Raw genomic sequence first — 16,775 nt, 5'->3', positions numbered from 1 at the left:
GGGTAATATATAAATAGATATATATATATATGTATATACAGACACAAGGAGAAGATAAGAAGTACAAAAATACAAGTTACAGATGTCTTAAGAAACTATCCAAATTATAGCTACAAATGGGCCTGAATGATAGATATAAATAGGCTGAACATGGTACAAACTGAATGAACCTTAGATATTAGGATGGATTGTTCCTCCTTCATCCAATAAATATCTCCTTGAGTATTTGTTAAACTCTTCACAGACTAATGATGAATTAAACTGATCTTATAATCACAGGCAGTCCAACACTAAAACTTAAAAGCTGGCTTTAGGCCTTCTTAAACTCTTGACTGCGTTGCGTCACCTCCCTCCTCCTGTCTCCCAGCAGCTGTTTGTATCAATAAACCCCAGCTGCCTCGCATGAGGCTGATAAAATAACATGACCCTGATACCTCCAGCGCTGGCCGGTCACTGCAGGCAGCCTGTGCTTTGTGGGGGCTTTTTTCCCCACCGTTTGGCTTTCTCTGCAAAGTGCTGACCTGGTCACAACTTCACACAGGATTGACTGTGCTCCCTCCTGGGCCCTGTGGTGGAAGAATGACCTTTTGACCTTCGGTGAGGACAGCAGAGCGACGCCACATCGGCTGTAATGGGCTGACTCCTGTCAAGACACATCCTCTTCTCTGCCATCGCTTTATGAATCACATCGTGTCACCAGAATCACACTGTTTGTATGAGAGCAATGTGACACTGCGCAGCGCCTGCCTGATTGTAGAAAAACTTCACTTTTTGCTTTATTCTCAGGACCACAGCAAACACCACACTTATACTGAGATTCATTATACAGTCTAAAAACAAAGCTAATCAAAGTGCACCCTCTATCAGCTGTAAGGCTTTACAAGACGTAAGAAAAGATAATGGAGGACAATAGAAATCAGTATAACCAGGAAATATTTAAAGTATATTAAAACTGTGCTTCAAAAGAGTACTTGAGCAAATGTGCTAATTTACACACCACCAGTTGAGCTACACATGCCCTCATCCAAAGGCATGAAGGTCAAATTAATACACAACCCTGGATTTAAAGTGTAAATGGGTTCTTATTGTAATTTTGTGAGGTCAATTTAAAACATCACTAGTTATTTTAATGTCTTGTGTGATATTTAAATGAATATAAATATAAATGTATTTATATATGAAGTGATTATTAAATGAAACCCCCTTTATAGCAATTTCACTTACAACAATGACTGAAACATTTTTTGTAATGGATATATTAAAAATGCAGTTGGAATTATTTACAAATAATTGCATTCTGTTTTCGCACAGCATCCTAACTTTTAAAGAGGTGTGCATCCCAAATCCTAGCAGTCGCTCATGTGCTCCTTAATCTCATGCTCCACAAATCCAATTAACTGTGGAAAAAGCACCAGGTGTTTTTCTTGTGTTGAATAAATTAACACCTCCTTACCTATTAATGCATTATTCATTAGTGAAGAATCGGGTGAGCAGTTCTTTGAGAAAGGTGGTTTTCGAGGTTTGTGGGTTTCCACTTGTGCGCAACTTTGAGCATGTAGTATCAGCTGACAACCACAAGATGGCAGCATATAGTAATTGATGAAAGCTACAGGAAGCAAAGAAGATGGTTTGTACGCCAAAAAGCAGTGAAGCAGTCCACAGGCAGAGCTCAGTAGTTCCTTCTTGCTGGATGAAGGAACACAAACCAGCCAAACTGGCATCAGCTTGTATGAAAACTTTCACCCTGCGTGATTTCCCCTTCACAGCTCAGTCTGCCATTGATAACTCTCCACCATCCTTTAAGGACAGGTTTAGACTTTTACAAGTTTGATGAGCCCACTTGTGCATGAGAGTACTGTACGTATTCATTGTGCAGAATTAGACTAAAAATGCTCTTCAAACCTCAGTTGAGGCCTCTTGAAACATAAAGATGTTGGAATACAGTTACATTAAGTTGTGATTTTATCCAAAATGAAGAAAAAACATCATATAATTATTAATAAAGTGACAAAAGCAGTTCATTTACAGCAGTGACATTTTCACTCGGTCCACAGAAGTATTTAACCTTGTGCTGTGTTCTTGATTAGCTTTGTAATAAGCTGGACCTGGCATTTTTAGGATTATACATCATTATAATCCTGTTCCATATGTCATGACATTCATAATGTAAGGGGGAATTAAACAGTTTAAAATAGTGTAATCAAAGTTTGTGAAAGCAAGAGCAGATTTCCATCAATCACAACTCAAATTACAGTTCAGTGTTTGTACAGGAAGCGATTGTGGAAGAAAGGGATTGACATTTACTCGTGTGGTGTGTAAACATGTCGCACAGTCCTGAAACTCTGGGGGGGAAAAAAACAGCCCCCAAGTGGGCCTGAAAATCTGCCCAGTCATTCGTGAGAAATGAAATCAAAGTCTGAGACCGTGTCCTCTTCTCAGACACAAAATTGCCTGATCTACTCAGAGACTCGGTCCCTATCATTCTACTGTTGGGTTCTAATTGCCAATATTTCTTATTGAACCATTCATCGGCTAGACAGAAGCGTGAATGGGCTGTAAATGTGTCTGACAGTGTTCCTACGACACGAATCCTTGCTGTTAGTTTAGGAGGTGCACTCAGCTTTGCTTTCATTAAAAAGATTTGTATGAATTACTGCTGTTTTATCCCCCACCCCACTGTACTAAAAACGACACCCTATATGAGAGTGAGATGCATTCTAGTGAAAAAATTAAAAAATCCAGTTAAAACCATTGTGCAGTCACTGGAGAGCAACCAGGAAACTGGATTTAGAGCTTTGTTATGGTGCTGAGAAAATACCACTACCACTCAGCTATGTAAACGCTTTACAAGCATGTTATATGGCGGTCTTATCACAACCAGTTCACAAGTAAACAAGTCTTGACTCACTTCTGTTTTTTGCCAGGAAAATAAGAAGTAGATGCAGGAAATACGGTATATGAGGCAAAAACAGAGTTTGCACAACTATGACAAACCACTCTTATTCTTCAACACAGCCTTAACTCTCCTAGTCAAGCTTTCTTCTCATTTCTCTAAGTAGGCTTAAGTAGGCTTTCTCCAGGAAGAACTTTCAAAGCTCTTCTTTCGATGTTGGCTGCCTTTTCCTTTATTCTCTGCCAAGATGATGATTGTTAATCAGACACTTTCCGAATGGTAATGCATGACGGATCGAATGCATCAATGCCATTTGTTGGATTACGGGAAATGTAGGATTTAGCTGTGCTAAAACCTGACCCATACAGAAAAGTAACAAACATGATGATGATGGGAGCCTCTCTCATCAGCTTCCATTCTGTTCCATATTTTTTTCTTTACTTTATAGAAGTGCAACACTTAATCACCCTGACCTCGAGTTTATTACAGAACATTAAAAAGTTCCACAAAAACAGCCCCCATAAATTTTTCAATAACAATGCTAATCACAAAAACAACATAATGACTAACCCATAAAACTTCGCTCCAGGGGGCTGATTAATTAAATAAACAACAGACAACAAAAACGCTAATTGTCTGGCTTCATTCCTGTTAAATACTCAGTCACTGTATTGTTATGTGTAAGTGCACAATCGCACTCTGTGAGAAAGCTTGCGTATGAATGTGCGTGAGAGGGAGAGAGAGAGAGAGAGAGACAAACACACACACACACTCGCAGAGACCACTGACCCCAATAATCCTCTTTCTCCCAGCATACACATCTCTTTCCTGGGTGGAGCTCCACAGTTGTCATGGCAACCGGCTGAGAGGAGGAGGAGGAGGAGGGGGGAACGAGAGCAGATAAAAGCAAACACTCTTGTTTCTCTGTGGGATGTAGTGATGACCAGTGAAGCGGCAGAGACATGCCGGGCCTGTGTCGAGACCGCACTCATTACATTACTTATGTCTCCTCTCCTTCATTTTGCTGACAGCTCTCTCAAATGAGTGACTCGGGCAGCAGTGTGTGTGTGTGTGTGTGTGTGTTTGTGTGTGTGTGTGTCTGTGCACGCCTGTCTGTACAGAGGGGGGGTCCTCTTGGCACCCTCCTGTCCTCATCACGGGTGCATCTGCCCTATCCCTCCCCCACACGTGGTACTTCTCTCCCACTCTCATCTTTCTCCTTTCACCCTTCCCCATCTCTCCCAACCAACTCACGACAGCTCTCTCGAACCTGTTTCTCTGTTTTGGGACGATGAGACCACGCCACTGATCACCTTCCCGTTCCCTCGCTGTTTTTTTTCTCCCTTTTAAAAACTTCTTTAATTGTGCTGTTAAAGTTAAAAAGCTCCCCAGACATTGCATTTTAAGAACATAGCAATAATTCCTTTTTTTTCTTGCTTCAGTTCATTTGATCATTTAAAACTCAAAGGTGCTCCTTTGGCACCGAATACAACCAGTGCCTCTGAGTCATCTTCATACCCCTGATGATCTCTGAAGACTAATCAAATGTTCAAACAGTAGGTACACACGACAGAATGATCCCACTGACTCGTCTTAAAGGCCATTTTAATAAAAGTAAATGTGTTTCCTAAAAAAAAAATCCCTGTCAAAACAAAACACAGTTCCCCTGCAGATATGTCCTCCTCTCTTCTAAATGCCTGCTCATTATTTGCCTTGGGTGGGCTTGCTCCTCAGCCACCAATATTACTTATTTGTACACCACTTCAATTATACATTAGATAAAAGTCTCCTTGCTCTGGATAATTACTGGTTCGCAGCGGGAGACAGTGATTCAGGGGCTCGAACAAAATAGAAGGAGATAAACACAAAAGTGCTTAGCAGCTGATTTGTAGAAGAAACTGATTTATAGGCATGAATTATTTCTTTAGAATCTCTATAAGTAGAAATGATCGTGTTTGGCATCACCTTTTGTGATCTCTACATTTGTTTTCTTCTGAAAACGATATATCTTTAGTTTTTACTACTGACTCATTCCTGTTAATACTAATTTGAGTACCTGTAGTATGATTGACAGTATATGTCGCTTCACTCCAGTAGAAAGGCAGAACTAGGCTGTTTGTATAGTAACGCTAGGGGTTGAATCTTTGGACCTATTTTATACAGAAGCTAAATACACAACCCTAAATAAATACCTTTATCCTACCAAAACTCTAGATCAGTGTGCACATACTCCACTATGTCACCCCACACACAACATGTTGTGATGCTGTCTCATTATACCAACTCTGCACCCCGGACAGGCAAACCTGTCACACAATAAAGAAAGACTCACACAGGTGCCAGTTGCTCTGAACTTCAGTGTGTAAATTCTGTTCATCACTATAACCACACCAGAGACTGATAAAAAGCTAATAAATATATTAAAGGGCCATGTTCAGTTTGAAATCTGTATTTTTATGCGTGGCCTCTGCTTGAAGCAACTGTTGTTGGGATTTGGAAAGTATTTAAGTAAAAGTGAATTGAAATGAACTGAATCACTAGATTATAATTTGGCTATTGTTGTGAGTCTGAACATAAATAGTTTGCCCGTCTCTCTGCGTTGGCCCTGTGACAGACTGGCAACCTGTCCTGGGTGTATCCTGTTTCTCTGTTCATTATTCTTCTGATTGGCTGTTGCTTGCGAAAAGAAAGTTTGAAAAGCAGATGTGCGGGGATTTTGTGCCAGATGTGTCTGCCTGAAATAACCACATGGTTTCATTCTTTTAAACTTTGGGTGTACTTTATGCAATACACCTGAGTTTAGATCAGAGGACTGAAGCTGCTGTGGGATCAATGTAAAATTTTGTTTTTATTGTAAGTTACTTTGATTTTAACTTACAGTTTGGTTAGGACTACAGCAAGTTGACACAAACACTCCTGGGATGGGAAAAGACCCTGGTTAGTACTAACCATCACATGTCACAAAGCTCCAGTCTCTAAATGTGCAGGTTGCTGAGTTCCACCCTTTACCCAGGTTATGACACCAATGCACATTATAAAGGTTTTTAGATCTCTACAGAGATGCTTATTTGGGTTCAAGTCTTGACTTGCATACACAGAGTGGACCTGAAGCCACTCCTTTGTTGTCTTTAGCAAGTCAAAGTGTGAAATTACTTTTAGTGTGCTAAGCTAGGTTAGCCAGTTTCTTTATTTAAATTCTAAATTGAAAGAGCAATTGGTTCCTGCTAAGGGTGGGTTATAGCAGACTTAGGTTGTGTGATGTCCTACATAACCAAAAATATGCCTCCTATTTCTTCTTCTTCTTCTTCTTCTTCTTCTTCTTCTTCTTCTTCTTCTTCTTCTTAAAAAAAAAGTGTATTAGTATCATATTCTGCAGTCAGTGCATGAGGTAGGTGGCAGTGTGCCTGAAAGACCCACCCAAAACCCGGAAACTTGTGCTGTTTCAACAAAAAAGTCCAAAAAACGAGGCTTTATCTTCTTTTGAAAAGGGATTAATGTATGCACAATCACAGCAGTGTCCTTGTGGATTTGTCCTTATAGAAAAAAGTTTGGAGAAGATAAAAAAAATAATTGTGTAAAGCCGAGATTGCTGTAAGCCTGCTCAATAAGATCATCACATAAAATAAGAGGGTGGCTAAGGACTCCCAAAACTCCTGACTTGCATTGAGTGGAAATGAGTCTAACTTTAGAGACTAACAGATCAGACTTAACCCTCTGGGCTTGTTGATACCCTTTCAGCTTGTTCGTGGCCAAAAGTGGCCACCAAAAGATTAGGTCTGCAATTTTTCATTATTTTTATGCTTTTTTGCCATTTTTTCTGCATAAAGCTTTTAACTAACTTCAGTTCTTTTCATAAATATAAAATAGTTATTACTTTTTACATTTTAACCCTTTAAACACCAGTTTGTTTGTCCACTGCACTAGCTGGAAGACAACCTCAAAATCTCGCAATTTTATATAATTGCATTGCTACTGAAATTTCTTGTATTATTAATAGTAGAGTCTGGGGCATGTAATCGATTCACATCAACATTGATTATAATGCATTGTTATTTTTGTGCAGAGAGAGCAAAAACATAAAAACTCCCTCTCAGCTTGTTCGTGGCCAACAATGGCCACCCCCTGTTTACGTTTACAAAATGCTATAAAATTCATATATATTAAGAAAAAATTCCACTGTTTTTGACTTGATTTTTTAGATTAGCATCAGTGCTGTTCATGAAAATCACAATTTCATGCAAATTCAGAATTTTAACCCTTTAAATACCAGTTAGATCACATAAGCCTAGGAACTCATAAATGGAAAAAATCATAAAACCCCAAATTTTTTCCAAATGAAACATGCCATCTGATTTATTTTCTAACCATGGTGGAGGTTAGATGTATAGCAATAATTAACAGTATCAATAAGTTTTATGCAACTTTGTTCTTTTGTGCAGGGAGAGCAAAAACATAAAAACTCCCTCTCAGCTTGTTCGTGACCAAAAATGGCCACCCGCTGTTTACGTTTACAAAATGCTATAAAATTCATATATATTAAAAAAAAATTCCACTTTTTTGACTTGATTTTTTAGATTAGCATCAGTGCTGTTCATCAAGACCAAAATTTCAATCAAATCCAGAATTTTAACCCTTTAAATACCAGTTAAATCACATAATTTTAATGATTTAAATAGGGATAAAAGCATAAAATCACCATTTTTTTTTCTAAATAATACATGCAAACTGATTTATTTTCTGACCATGATGGAGGTTAGATGCATAGCAATAATTAAAAGTATCAATGAGTTTTATGCATCCTTGTTTTTTGTGCAGTAACAGAAAAACGAAAAAACTCCCTCTCAGCCAAAGATGGCCACCCCCTGTTTACGTTTACAAAATGCTATAAAATTCATATATATTAAATATTAATAATATATTTTTCTACTTTCATTGACTTGATTTTTTAAATTAGCACCGCTCCTAGTCATGAAAACCACAATATAATCCAAATTCAGATATTATACCCTTTGAATACCAGTCAGGTTATGTATTATTATAGTAAAAATAGTAATAAAGTATAGTAATAGTAATAAAGTTCACATTTTTTAGCATATGAATGATGAAACCTAATATTTATTTTTATCATCATTGCAGGTCAGTAACTGTAACAGTAACAATGATTTATTTTTACTTTTTTTAGGGGGGGCTGCTGTTCCAATCCTGGAGGTGCGCCTTTTGCACCTTCTTCTCATTTCGTTGGTGGGGTGTGGGTCACACTCTGGTTCAGACTACTGTATCTTGAGATCAATGGCAGAAGTGGCTGAGAATAAGGGACATGGGTGTCTTGCAGTTGTTGAGGTCACCAGCATGTGTCCCAGCTCTCCCAGGATCACTCTTCATCTGTAGGTTGTAGAGGACTCCCCCACTTCAGTGAGGTTGTTTCCGGCAGGACAGAGGCATCGTATCCCAAGACATCCAGGAGATTGGAGAAAAGAGCCAGCAGCCATCAGTTAGTTTTCCTTCTACAACTCGAGGTGTCAACACCCTCTAAGTTATCCAAGCACTATTTGTGCCTATTGTAGTCCAGGATTGCTTCTTGCTTTCACGCATCCTTTATTCCCCATCACTGACTGCTGGTTCCTTGTGTGTTGCTGTCAAAAGAAGCACATTCCTCCGTTGCTTTGGCATGTGGAATATCGCCATGGTAGTTTTGGTGAAGCCAAAGACAGACAACAAAATCTTCCTCTGTTGCAACTGGAGGAGCTGGGGAGGGAGCTCTGGGTTGTTTCCCCTGTGCCAGTTTTCATCTGAGGAGTTCCTCTGCCAAGGTGCCCGAAGGAAAGATGTTGTCCTCGGAGCTCCTCCGTCAGTTGGAGTCTGAACCCCATGCCTTTTTTTACTTCCTGAGAATTTCCAGTGTTGTCATCCAACATGCTATGTATTGCTTTATTCTGGTTTAGGCTTTATCTCCACTTCATCTATAATCCTCTAATCCTCACACCTTCGCCTCCCGTGCAGGTTTGTAAGGGTGCACAGCAGCTAAAAGATCTCCTTTGTTATAAAAAAGTCACTCTGTATGCAGGAAACTGCATACAGGGTGACCCCTGGTTTGATACCAGTGGGTACTGGATTGTAGAGCAGTCTCTCTTCAGTGTTGGGACCCACATGGTTTTCCTTTCATGAGGGATCCACTCAGTCGCTCCTATGTTCTTTTCCATCAGCTGCTCGGCCTCCACCTCCATGCCCCCCAACCCCAATCCTCCCCCAAAGAAGAGGATTCAGGCCCTGGCTAGTACTCATCATCAGTGGTGATGCAGTCAGCCTCTTTGGAGATTGTCCCCTCATCTTCTGGAGAGGAAGTTTCTTCATCTTGGGCAGATGTCTTTTCTTCAAGGGCAGAGGACTGCTTGCTGTCCTTGATCTCTGACCAGATCATATAGACAGCGCTTGAAGCAGTGATGACCTTCTTGCCATATTGCCAGAATAAATGATCTGGAAGCTGTTAGGCTGACTTACAGCAGTAGCTCTGTCTGCACCTGCATAAACTCCAGGATACGTTTACAAACAGTGTTTGTTGTTGTTTGTGCTGCAGCTGCAGGTTTGAACTCTGCAAAATGTCCTATGAGTGGGATTTTTTTTGTTTGTTTGTTTCTAGAGTTAATATTTTGGGTATGGTATCTTTTTATGAAAAATACAAGAGTAAAAGTGCTTTTAACATGTGCTTCAAAGCTACGTTTGACTGGGAACCTCAAAGCTCAATAGCCTGCATCCACAGAAATTCACTGCAGCCTATGTAATGTTTGATGCGTCATTATTTATTCCAGTCTATCTTGCAAATACATGTTTGTGCTGCAATGTCATGCACAAACACAAACTATTAGATCCTTAAGATCAAACCTATGTCAAAATTGTTTCATTATTTTGGTCCATTGGAGTGTGGTAGGCCATCAAAGGCCGCTACTAGAAACTCGGAATATTACATGAAATCGCTTGCTTGGCCAAAAATGGGTAAATGATGTAATTTGGTAAAAAACATTAAAAACTACAATTTTCATGTGTTGAGTTTAGAATGAAAGCAATTTTACCTAAATCGCATAATATAGTACTGTCAATAACAAGGAATCAAAAAAGGTGGTTATAATGGGTTTCAATTGGCCAAAAATGGCCACGATAGAGTCAAGAGGAACAATTTGGTGTATAGTGAATATTATTGATATTATTAAGGAGCTGATGTTGAAAATTAAAAAATCTGAAAAAAATACACACCTTAGGGAAGTTTCATTCCATTTGCATTAATAGAACGGAAATGGTTGAAAAAAGAAAAGTGAAGTGGCCACAAATGGCCAGGATAGAGCAAATAAAAAAAAAACAACTTTGGTAACTTTCAGCAAAACAGAGCAATACTTTCTCCAGCTATGAAGCAGTCAGTTCAAAGTAAGAGCTTTCATGCTGTTTTCACTTGTTCTACTGATGCATTTGAAGCTTCTTTTATCATCAGCAAAGTCAGTCCTTCATCTCCCCCCACCTCCCCGTTCCCCCTTTTCCCCTTTACTGTTTCTTACTGTATGCTTCTTTATCTAACTGCTCTAATTATTCAAAATCACTCTTTGCCGCTTCTTTTCTTCCTCCCTTCGCTCCGTTCTGATGTACAACAGGGATTTCTGTAATGTTGCTCGGCATGAAGAATAAGCTGACCTAAAATGTAATATTGAGACAAATGGGGAGAGATAATGAATGGGTTCTGAATGAACACCAATCACAAATAATTGATAATAATGAGTTGTTTGTATTTTAGAATGATAAATGAGGATGGAGGATAAAGGAAGAGTGCAAAAGCCAGTGCAGTATTATGATGGGGCATAATCTTGTCGAGTCATAGTATATTTATGATGGGTGGATAGTGAAGAATAACTTTGGCCTTGTCAACATAAAAGCAAACCTGAGGCCACAATGAACCGACTGACTTAAAATGATGTAAAGATGGGGATTAAAAAAAACATGCATTGAGCTGACTGTTTCGTGATGACAGCAGGATGCACACATGGTTTTGTAAAGCCAAATAGGTCAGAGCTTTGTAGAATCTCAACAGGCCCACTTTGCAAATACTTTAGAGTGGGATTTTTTTTCCTTTTGAAAATCCAAAAACTATAATCCCTCAACTATAAAAGCTATGGTCAAGTTTTCTTTGTGTCTCCTGTGCTTCTCCGTGTCACCCTTCTCTATGGTAGCTTCCTGTTTTATTTTGGTAATAACGTCATCTATGCTTCTCTTTTTGCTTTGTGTCCTTTTACCTCCATGATCAACTGCCCCACCTTGTTTTCAGTTACTTTTCTGTGTATTTCCAGTCCTCCCTTTTCCCATCATGTTGGTCAGCCTGTCCCTCAACATCACTGTGGTGGGAGCACACAGCTGCTGTGTGTCTTTATTATTGCTTTGTTGGGATTCCTGTTTTAAAAAAAATTATTGTTTTTGTTAATAAAGTCACCTTTTGTTGATCACTATGACCGTACCAGACGACAGATGAATTCAGACACTTTGCTGTGGTAGTCCGGATTGAGTACAAGTTCAGGTTGTTTGCTTCATTTATCCTGCAGACGTCTAAAACTGATCGAAATCTACCCGTGACAAACTCAAGGGAGAGAGATACAGTCTAGACAAAAGTAGGGAAAGAACAGTTGTTCAGCAGCACAGTGAATCTATTTATTGTGAAATGGAAGGCCCATTCCAGAAAGCGGCTTAAGTGAAAACTTTTATTTTGTTAACTCTGACAAGAGAGGGAACTCAGAAAGAGAGTTAACTTAAAGTCTGAGACAGTTACCCGGGTAACCTAACCTATTTCATTGTCAGGTTTTCTTCACCAAACCCTGAGTTTCCCTCTGATTCCATCAGTCAGCTGCTCATTCACAGTTGGTATCAAAGCACAAGCAGGACCACTAATTCGCACAAATAGGTCTTTAAAAAACAGGAAATCCTGGTTATTAGCATGTTCTCAGTTGCCAATATAAGGACGGAGACAGTGAGAAGTGTGCATTATGGGCTTTTTATCAGTTTAGATAAAAACCTAAATGCTACATTGTTCTAAATCTGTGACTCTGTGGGCATCAGGGTAGCTGTCAGGTTGTCAGACAGTTCCTCTCCAATCAAACATTCATTATGCATTACTGAACTACTGTATGACAACATCTCCATGCTGTAGTCAGTCACAGTTGGTAAAGCCATATTAAATGCAGTTTGACGTAAAGTTTGGAATCCAGGCTGCAGATGTCACGGATGCGTCTGGACCGCATTTTTATGCTAAAATATGTTCACGTGTTAATTACATTTAATATTCAAAGGCAAAATCTGGAAGGATTCCAGCATCTGTTAAAGAAACTTCAGGGTGGGTAAATGATGACTGACTCGTCCAAACTGATATGCTTTTATATTAATCGGTTCCCTTGGATTAAAATGGAGGCTGTGCTCTTCATTTATCAGCTGCCACAGTGAATCAGGGAATGGCATCACGAGTTTGTTTCTCTACTCATGCACTTAACTCAGGATGAGCATGCTCAGAGTTGACTGAACCTACTGTGATCAGATTTTCTGGGACTAAAAACTTAATGTTTTCCACCCCAGATTTAACTCAAACTCAGAGTTTAGTATTAAACTGTGAGTTTGCTTGACTTTCTTTCTGGAACACGGCCCAGGACTCTTTATAGAGTTGGCCATCTGGTTAAACCAGGCGACCATCTCGGCAGAGTTCCATTAATCAGGCCTTTGAAAGACACACGACAGCCTGCATTTAAAGTGTCCAGGCGAAATATGAGAGCAGGAGAAAAAAAACTGTGAGGATGAAGAGTATGAAGAGTAAAATTTAACAGGGGGGTCTTGTGGTGCTATCGATTAATCTGCTGTTATTTTCTTAATTAGGCAGTCAAATCAATAGAGAAAACGTCAGAAACAAAACCTCAGATGTCTTACTTTGCTTGACTTTGACTCTAAAACAGGGGTGGGCAACTCCAGGCCCCGAGGGCCGGTGTACTGCAGGTTTTAAATCTCACCTTGGGTCAACACACCTGAATCACATGATTAGTTTGTTATTACCAGGCCTCTGGAGAACTTCAGGACATGTTGAGGAGCTAATTTAGCCATTTAAATCAGCTGTGTTGGTTCAAGGACACATCTAAAACCTGCAGGGACACCGGCCCCCGAGGCCCGGAATTGCCCACCCCTGCTCTAAAACCTGATATATTCAACTTAAATTACAATTTTATATTTTAATAAGTTTTATAAAGCTGTGTCTTTCTACTTGAAATGTCCCCCAAAACATTAATAGATTATCCGAAAAGTTGCAGATTTGTTCTGTGGCTCCTGATGAACCCTTTCTCTCTGCTGTACCTCATACTGAAAAATCATCAGTGAGCAACAAGACTATGAATGTGCGTGTTTTTTTTAACACATCCCTTAAATATCCTCAAAATCAAAAACAAATATTTTTATTTATGTTTACTATTATTATTACTACTCTGACAACCCTTTTTTAATGAGATGGCTCATGAAAAGGTACCAGGGCGTGCTTGTGTGTTTGGAACGGGGTTGACCCACTTATTTTCAACATCATTAACAAACAATAGCATAATTGCTACTCTTTGTATAGAAAGCCGGCACTCTCTCAAACTATAGATGAGCGTGGACGCCAGGGGCAATCAGTATGATCTAACATAATACAAACAGAGAGAGGGATTACTGCCTGCAGTGTCTGTGTTATACTATTTTATATTAATTCACTGAATTACAATCGTGTGTAAGTATTTACAGATTTTACAAAAATAAGAAGCATTATGGGAAATCTACATTTTGGATACATTAAACACTTTAAATCCAGTGCACTTGAGCATTCACGGAAAAAGTAGTGATTTTTCTGAAAGAGATCCTGGTAATATGAATGATTCTTCAAAAATAATCATGAATGGCTTCCCGAGATAAAACCAGCGAGCGACCGCAAAGGCATGAATGAACTCGCTCGATAACTAGGACGCTTCCTTAGCCGTGGAGTTGCTCTTTCACTGCTCGACCACGGAGCGACAGCATTTCTCCCTCGAAATAAAAGCGCCCTCTGCGAACTCTTTGGTCACATGCTGCGATGGTTTGAAGTGGCGGCTTCATGTCACACATGCGTACCGACAAAGTGAATGGCACACGGGTGCAGAAGTGACACCGAGGCGACCAAAGAGAGGGGGAGGCTGCCAGAGCTGATCCGCGGTAGTTGGGCAGAGCTCACTTTGGCGGAGAGGAGAAAGAAGAAGAGCAAGAAGAAGGAGCAGCAGCGGCGCGTGGAGGGGATGAAGATGAACCCCGCGGGAGGTTATAGGATCCCACCAGCAGCAGCAGCAGCAGCAACGACTCCGAGACCCGGGCTCTAGGAGTGCAGGGTGAATTTGGCTCAGTTGAGAAAGTTCGGCGACTGTAGCTGTACAATGGTTATGAATGGGTCTCACCTGAACAGCTCCTTACCAGACCCCGCTGACACCGTCCTGAACCGCCCGCCGTGGGTTGCCACAACTTTGGGGTGTTTCCTCATCTTCACTACGGTCGTTGACATCCTGGGCAACCTCCTGGTCATCTTCTCCGTTTATCGGAACAAAAAGCTCAGGAACGCAGGTGAGCCCGGGGAAAGTATGCGCGCGAGGCGCCAGAGCGGCGCGCGCCTGATTACTCAGCTAGGTTTGGGGAGAAAATAAAATAAAGCGAAACAAAAACTCTGGTTGACTCTAATTTGCAAAGTGACAACGATAACAGTTTTAGCTGAAAATACGTGCTTATTAATTACAGCTCGTTTCCAAGTGTGTTATTGTTTTGTTTATAGCCACTAAATTATTTTAAGTGACAGAAACGTGTCGTTTTGTTTTGCGATTTTAACGGTTGTCATTTTCTTTTTTGGTTTTGTTTGTTTTACCAGCGAGCTGATAATTAGAAATCCGAGCAAGCGTAAAGATGCTTGCGCTCGCGACAAGCTTGTCGCACAGTAGGCTAAAGACACAATCCATGTTTTTCTTCTTTACCCCCACTTGTATTACTGACATCAGTATTTTTGCTTTGATATTTATTCATTACAGAGGCCAGTTGTACCAAATAGTCACACACATCAACTCGCCATAGCCTACTTTTGCAGCTGATATGATTTATGATTTATGATTTACTGTTAAGTACGCGTCAGCTAAGCAGCCTCTGAGGAGAGCGAAGCGGAGAGAAACATTATAGCGATTATTGACAGTGTGAAGCGACGGGGAATGCCCATCACTCGTCCCAGAACTGCTCGCACTAATGCTTCCCCGGCTTCTCCTTTATCGCCGTTATTCCAGCCACATTTAACTCAGTTTAATAAACGATACTATCAGCCAAAATGTTATGATATTACCAGTCCGATAATGGAACTTTTGTCATATATGCGTGGGCTTTTTATATACACGATCGACCAGTAATACAATTATGATTTCGGCTGAGGATTAAATTGTGCGCCCCCGAGTTTGAAGGAGATTGACACAGCGGTGTTTGCCTTGCTCAGCGGAGGTGGTAAAACGCTCATAATTTAATAGTCGGAGGACAGAGCGCTGCTGAGAAAACCCAAGAGGCTCCTGTCATGCTCAGGTCTGCGCGCATTAGCTGGCAGCTACGCGTACCAAGGTTGTCATCATTTGGAGGCTGTAGTTGGGTGATTTGCTAAACACACCCCTGACATTACAATTCCGCGTACTGCAGAAATGTTAGGGTCAGAATAGATTTCCATCATGTGGATCGAGACCCCCGGGAAGACCCTATGGGATGTACAAGGATATACAGGCTCTCCTTACTTTGAGAAAGCGCGCAGAACCCTCTGCTACAGCTGGATTAGAGCTGCTCACAACACAGTCGTTCTGAGGTGGATTTAGTCTCTCAGGCTGAAAATACATCTGTGCGATTTTGTAAGCCTCTCTGCTGCATGATATGTGGGACAAAGTGCGAGACAAGAGAGGAGATAAATTTAGGAAACAGCATCTTTTGAAGTTGCTCCATTAATTACAGCTAATTGCATGTAAGGAGGTCATAATGAACTTGCAGGAATTCGACCAAGCATGCGGCTGATTTATGTCGCTTCAAAGCTTTAATGTTGCACACCAGCTTGAATGATCCATATGTTTCAGCTATGTTTTCCGTTTTCCATCCGTCATCCCTCCTCTAAGAAAAGTCTGACACGTGAATCTCCAGAGGAAGTTAGAGGAAGGATCATCAGCTTAATTGCGCTTCGCAAATCCTTCCCATGAATGCAAACAAGGCCTCTGGAAGCTAGTGACGTGGTTCCCCAAAGTTCATGCCTCCGAAGCCCCTTTGCTACTTTTCCATTCAACTTTCAAAGACGTGCATGACTAACTTAAACTGCTTTCAATTTTATGTTCAAAGCCCATTGGCAAATTGTGTGCAAATTGGCAGACATATTGATTCAGACAAAAGCTTTTGCAGTCATACTTTAATCAGCATTTTTATTATCGGACCTTATCTGTGGGAATTTGAATCAGAAATGATTGTATGACCACATATTTTACTGACCATCTCCTCTTAGGAAAGTGCTTTAATATCCATCCATCTCTCTCTCTCTCTCTCTCTCTCTCTCTCTCTCTCTCTCTCTCTATATATATATATATATATATATATTGTATATATATAGATTGATAGATAGATAAGTGGGAATTATTTTTTCTATGGCACGAACTAAATGTTGTTAGAAACTGCACAGCAGTTCGGCATCAGGGGGATAAATTAAATAACAAGTAATGAAATATACTCAGTGGAGAACCTGGCAGGCAATGCTGTCACATATTGCAGGCAGCAGCAGGACTGCTGCCTCTGCATGGCCAAACCCTCCGTCAGCGCATGAAATGGCCAG

General features: G+C 40.4%; 1 protein-coding gene across 1 annotated transcript in view; it reads left to right on the top strand.

Annotated features, from left to right (window-relative positions):
* The first annotated feature begins 13,765 nt into the window (after window positions 1–13,765).
* The window catches only part of mtnr1aa (melatonin receptor 1A a), a 43,484-nt gene continuing 40,474 nt past the window's right edge, over window positions 13,766–16,775 (top strand). The window contains exon 1 of the mRNA XM_040023763.1: window positions 13,766–14,515. Within this exon, the coding sequence (XP_039879697.1) occupies window positions 14,332–14,515 (184 nt within the window). The 5' untranslated portion in view covers window positions 13,766–14,331. The remainder of the gene's footprint in view (window positions 14,516–16,775) is intronic.

The sequence above is a fragment of the Simochromis diagramma genome, unplaced genomic scaffold, assembly GCF_900408965.1.
Source record: "Simochromis diagramma unplaced genomic scaffold, fSimDia1.1 OVJJ01000302.1, whole genome shotgun sequence".
Classification (NCBI taxonomy): domain Eukaryota; kingdom Metazoa; phylum Chordata; class Actinopteri; order Cichliformes; family Cichlidae; genus Simochromis; species Simochromis diagramma.
This window is presented reverse-complemented; position numbering and strand designations above follow the sequence as displayed.